Here is a 6,079-nt window from a genome sequence, read left to right as displayed (position 1 = left end):
GATACATGAAATATTGTACTTATTATGTTATTTTAACTACGGCATCCATTAATTACAGTTTCGTTGACACATTAAAACCAACACACAAAAATATGTCAACGAATGGTTTGCCGTACCAAATCGTATGCGCATGCCCACCGGATATAAGCACTCAATGCGTCTGACAATAATTAGTTAATCACCGCCCACTAATTACGGCAAGACTAACGCTTGATGCAACACTTACCAGACGACACAGCTCTGGTGTAGTCTGTGTGTACAGCACCAGACACCAGACTCCAGACATTTTAGGCTTCTGTTTTTTTTGGTGTGTAAACAAAGTGTTTCTGTGCATTATCTGTTGCTAAGGATGATGGTACTGACGTAGGTATTTATTTCTTCAATTAACTTTTTCGTTCTAATACTTGACTAGATTTGTTAATTATTGTAACTAATTATGCATTGTAGGAATATAGTTTTAGGTTCGTTTTTGAATTGTTTACAACGTGATTATTTAAAAACAAAAAACTTGGTTGAACTAAATTTAACTTTGTTTTTATAATCTGGCTATTATCAACTGGGTGTCCTGGTTTTTCGACTAAATTTCCATGTCGCAATCATCCAACAACCTATTAGAATCTGTAGCAAATTATTTATTGATTTGTTTAGCACAAGAGATAACCGTATAACGTGCTTAGGATTTTATATAATATTTGTTATATTATTTTATTTTGAATTATACTGAAGCAACCGACGCTGAATTCCACTAGCTGTTTTATATTTGACCTTTACTAGAATTCTTAACAGCTATTTATCCGCCCGCATCCCCCCCCCCACCTTTACTGGGACGTCATCTAATACAACTATGTATATGTATGTAGTGATGTCTTTACGCTGTTAAAAACCATTCACCCTGTCCGGGTAGTGTTGAAACACAGTGAGCCTCTGGGCGGCTGTAAATAGATAGGTTCTAGCGATTATAAAATAACAAATAGACCCGGGGTCATGCCCCCCCCCCTCCCCCAATAACTCACGTTCATATAAACATCTAACCCATGCGTATAAACGGCCTTGGCTAACAGACTGGTTAGTTTAGAAAGGTGAACTTTGTTTTGATTATTATCAGATCAAATGTTGTGATTAGATAAGCTATCAGGGGAGATCAGCGAGCGGAGAGTCACCGTGTGTTTGTTTTGTACCGGTTATCTTTCTTCATCAGTCCAACATACTTGAATCAAGTGAGTGGAGTGTGAACTTCGATATAATCACTGTATACGCATGTGTTGTGAGCATTACAGCAAGACTCACATAATAGACTCTTCCAATAAAGCCTTTATTAAATAACTATCACATTTTGGGTTCGGAGTTAATATTAGCAGTCTATTAAATGTAATGCTATTTATAGCTTATTCCAAGGCTACGTTACACACACTGGTATAAGAAAATTTCTCCTAGTTGTAAAAGTTTGAAACAGCCTAGCAGTATTATTACTGCTGCCTTTACTTGTAAGATTAAGAAATGTTGACAACTTTGCCTTTGAGTTCACGTTTCACTCTCTGTTTTTATGGGGAGGGCAATTGAGAAAAAAAATTATCTCTCTTATGTTAAATATACATTCTCCATTGTCACCCCCCACCACCATATGACGCCTACCTCCCACAGGAAAAATGTCTGAAAGGAACTGTTATATATATATATATTTATATATATATATATATATATATATATATATATATATATATATATATATATATATATATATATATATATATACATATATATATATATATATATATATATATATATATATATATAATATACGTCCAATCCGAATGTTTTATTAGCTAACACAGCAAACAGCCCCAGGAACTATTGTAACATGTTACCTGTGGTCCCTAGAGTTCAATCCACCACACCTTAGACGTTTCTATCATCAACACGGCATTTATGGCAAGTTTTTTATGTGGATGTACTAGTTAGTACCTTCATAAACCATCACATTCGTCATCCTGTTTTTATACTGCTAGTTGTGGTTTGGGTTCAAATACTGTCCCTCAACATATTAGACTCGAACATTTCGTATGAACGTGGTTTCAATGTCGGCCTATTTCATTAGGATTATTAGTAGAGTGACCATTGTATATCTATTTCAGTGGGATTATTAGAAGAGTGACAATTGTATATCTATTTCAGTAGGATTATTAGAAGAGTGACCATTGTATATCTATTTCAGTAGGATTATTAGAAGAGTGACCATTGTATATCTATTTCAGCGGGATTATTAGAAGAGTTACCACAACATCATGGAGCCTGTCAGCCCCACTGTGATTTCCATGTGGAGAATTTTACATCTGCTAGAGAGAGAAAAACTGGATGCTTCAAAGGTAAGAAGACTTTCAGTTGGTAAACGTAACAGGCATGTGTGCTATTTATTCATTTAGTCCTGGTGCTGACCAGATTATTAATTTAATTCTTAAAATCACAAAATATAAACTATATATATATATATATATATATATATATATTTATATATATATATTTATATATATACACATAATGATCTAAAATTTTAAACCTTGAGAATAAACAGCCTTAGCTTAAGATAAATAGAAAGACAGCTAATTAAATCAAACAAACGATTCTTACATTGTCGATAATTAGTAATGGGTGACTATATATAAATAAGTATATACATAATATATAATATAGGCTTGTTTGGTATGTGAATAAAAGGGGTTGCTGTGTAAATATTATGGCCCTTAGTGAAACTTTAGATTGGTATGTGAGGGATGGTTAGGCTCAAATTGTTTACCAGAGATATCACCTTAAGGGCCACTATCATTGTTGACCTTTAGCCCGGATTTGTTTACATTGTACCAAGGCTCGAAAGTTGTGTCCCCTGATTAAAATGTCGTGAATGGACGATACCGTGTGCCGTCTCTACAAAGTAAATTTTCAACAGATTATGCACCTTGTTCTACCATCTCAATGCGGGAATTTGTTTCGGTATTAGTTTTAAATTCTAAGAAATCTATTCTATTTCACCATTTTTACGTAATTTTTGTATTAAGTAACAAACCCAACCAAATGTTTTAGAGATGCATTCTCGATGTTATTACAGTCCATGATCTGAAATCGATCTCCTAACTTTATCCTATCGCTAACCATACTATTTAATTATACACCCAACCATAACCCATCGATTCGCTTGTTAACGATGAATGAACGGCGTTGGATTTCCTGTAACGGAAATGTATTGGATGCATTTTTCGTCCAGTTTTGTTTACTCAAAACATGAGAATATTATAAGCATTTGGCCTTTCCCCCCCCCCCCCGGGACTAGGCTCCCACCCCCACCACCCACCTCACCCCTCCACGGAGATCTCAAGCTCATTCGTCTCAACTGTGTTTACAAATCACAGATAATTCTCCCACAATTCCCTTCCTTATCACCGCTAACCCACATTCTCACAGATTGTGACCTAGTTCGGCTGGTCACGTGGTCTGTCCTGAGTGATCGTCTTCACGTAGGCCCTTCTCTGTCTTTAAATAAGGTAGCCAGTGGTCACCAACACGTAGGCCAAAGGTAGCCAGTGGTCACCCACACGTAGGCCAAAGGTAGCTAGTGGTCACCAACACGTAGGCAAAGGTAGCCAATGGTCATCAACACGTAGGCCATTGTCTGTTTTTAAATAAGGTAGCCAACGACCACCAACACGTAGGCTACCCATGGTTTAAGTAAGGGACTAGCAACCTAAAATGTTTGAAAGTGTATTTTTTATATCCTGATCTATTTGGGGCCTCATTCATTGTCGGTCCCAGTAAGAGTGTTTGGAGCCCATTAAAATCTTTCCATGTGTCTGATACAAATATTGTTAATGGGCCCCAACACTTATGCTCCCGGGACCCAGCTGTGTGGGGGCCCTATTTACCACAGGTGTACAAATATAGATGGCCACTTTTTCAAGGTTGTGTGGGGGCCCTTATTTTAAAAACTTACAAGCTCATGTATAGGTTCATGTCGATACCACTGACACTAGAGAAATACGTATAGTCTTGTTGAGTAATATGTTTGTAACACACACTGATACGTATTATTATTTACTATTTCAACTGATCAAATCTGCTTCCTCTACGATTCCATGGTTAAAAGTCTGAATGTTAACATGAAAATAAATTTATTTTCTCGAAATTCTTATCAGAAAGTCACATTAGACTATTTATAAAATTCAACACGCTTTGTCGCATGAATATGAAAATTTCTTATTGACCAACAGCAATGTACGAACTGCGACCCCCCCCCCCCCCAACATCCCCCTCGGCTCATACTCGTCGTTATATAAAACGTTATCACTTAAACTATCATAGTGCAAAATGGGCGGAGGGATAGGTTTCATTGCGTAAGACAAATTTCAAGGGAGGCTATCTATTTCTCGCGTATACATATCGCTTACTCGCAGTTGTCAAGAGTTGCGTGTCCTTATTTCAATAAGGTACCCGTGGTTTCTTTCAAAACATTTGATAGTATTACGTGTGTCAGGAAACACAACACTCTATAGTTCTTGTGATTCATATTTTACAAGCCCTGAGTGTGGGTCATGTTATCCCCTCCCCTCCCCTCCATGAAATAATAAACTAAACCAGAAGTCAATTATAGCCACCAACCTTGAACTACCTCAGTTCGTCAAAAGTTGGTGGTAAAAAAAATTTTTTAACCGATTAGTTAAGGTATGTTAGATCCCCCTCCCCAAACATGTACGTACTTGTAAAAAAATGTGTTAAGATACACGTAAAACACACATTATATAGGTGTAACATTGCCTGCATGATGTTGATGGTGTGAAAGTGTTATATGTGATGTCAGATGATGCCTGGTGTCTACACCTACATTACAAATTTTAAAAAGTGGACATCTGTGGTTCATCCCGTGTGGTCTACATATATGTGTATGGGTGTGGCAGTTTTATTTGAATCGTATGAACATTCACACAATGACAACTTTAATTAGCTTACGTAACACATGCTGGAATATAACCCTCAAGAGCTCGCTTTAGTTCTGGAATATAGACTGGCAATTACAGCTCTCCAGAGTTCTCGGTCCTGTTGAATTATGGGACACCAACAGCAGCACTCCATCGTTCCATGTAGTGTTGGATTATGGGATACCAACTATGGATTCCTGAGTTCTCTATCCTGCTGGAATATGGGATACAAAGATCTTTTCTCCACAGCTCTCTCCCATTCTGGAATATGGGACATTAACTGCAGCTTTCCAGAGTTCTCTGCCTGCTGGAATATGGGACCTCAACTGCAGCTCTCCAGAGTTCTCTGCCTGCTGGAGTAAAGGTCGCTCACTAAACTACAATTCTAGTCCCGAGTTATGTTTCTTGGGTAATTCTATCCAGCTTCTGCTGTATGTTATCCATCGTGATCATTTCTTATTGTAGACAGACACATATATCCGTCTGCTTCGGATGGTTCAGTTAAAGAGAATTCTGTTCAAGTTGTAAGGGGATCTACACAGTTTGTCCTATCCAACCCCATCTTTGATTACTTTATTAGCCGGCCTGAGCATGTGCCCTCCTAAAGATTACACATACGATTGCCGAGTTAAACATTTAAAACATATTAACATAAACTTGCAGATACAAAGAATCTATTTTACATAAGATAGATAGCGCCGTATAAACCATTGATAGAAGTTGAAAAGATCGTATCCCACTTCATCTTCAGCCTTTCATATCCATTAGAGCTATAACATACCCTTTCTTCTGCCGGCTTCAACCGGCATCAACCGGCACGAAAATGCTCTCATGCCTGAAGGATCGTAGCAGGATGGAGAATCCAACATTTACAGCACTTGTGTTGCCGTGGTTCATTTGAGCGATTTGAGAATGTTGTGCTTTAAGGAGGGGGTACTGTGATGTGGGGGTGCTGCTGGTGGTTGGGATTCTGTAGGAGAGGTGCTGGGATGTAGGGGTGCTTGAATGTAGGGGTGCTTGAATGTAGGGGTGCTTGAATGTAGGGGTGCTTGAATGTAGGGGTGCTTGAATGTAGGGGTGCTTGAATGTAGGGGTACTTGAATGTAGGGGTGCTTGAA

The 6,079-nt window shown here is 38.0% G+C and overlaps 1 protein-coding gene across 1 annotated transcript in view; it reads left to right on the top strand.

Annotated features, from left to right (window-relative positions):
- The first annotated feature begins 2,259 nt into the window (after positions 1-2,259).
- Positions 2,260-6,079, top strand: part of LOC131933135 (uncharacterized) — a 29,991-nt gene continuing 26,171 nt past the window's right edge. Inside the window, exon 1 of the mRNA XM_059289940.1 lies at positions 2,260-2,363. Within this exon, the coding sequence (XP_059145923.1) occupies positions 2,283-2,363 (81 nt within the window). The 5' untranslated portion in view covers positions 2,260-2,282. The remainder of the gene's footprint in view (positions 2,364-6,079) is intronic.

Source organism: Physella acuta, unplaced genomic scaffold (assembly GCF_028476545.2).
Source record: "Physella acuta isolate Inbredline_101_S28 unplaced genomic scaffold, ASM2847654v3 ptg000106l, whole genome shotgun sequence".
Taxonomy (NCBI): domain Eukaryota; kingdom Metazoa; phylum Mollusca; class Gastropoda; family Physidae; genus Physella; species Physella acuta.
The sequence above is the reverse complement of the archived record's forward strand: the minus strand, read 5'-3'. Positions and strand labels throughout refer to the sequence as shown.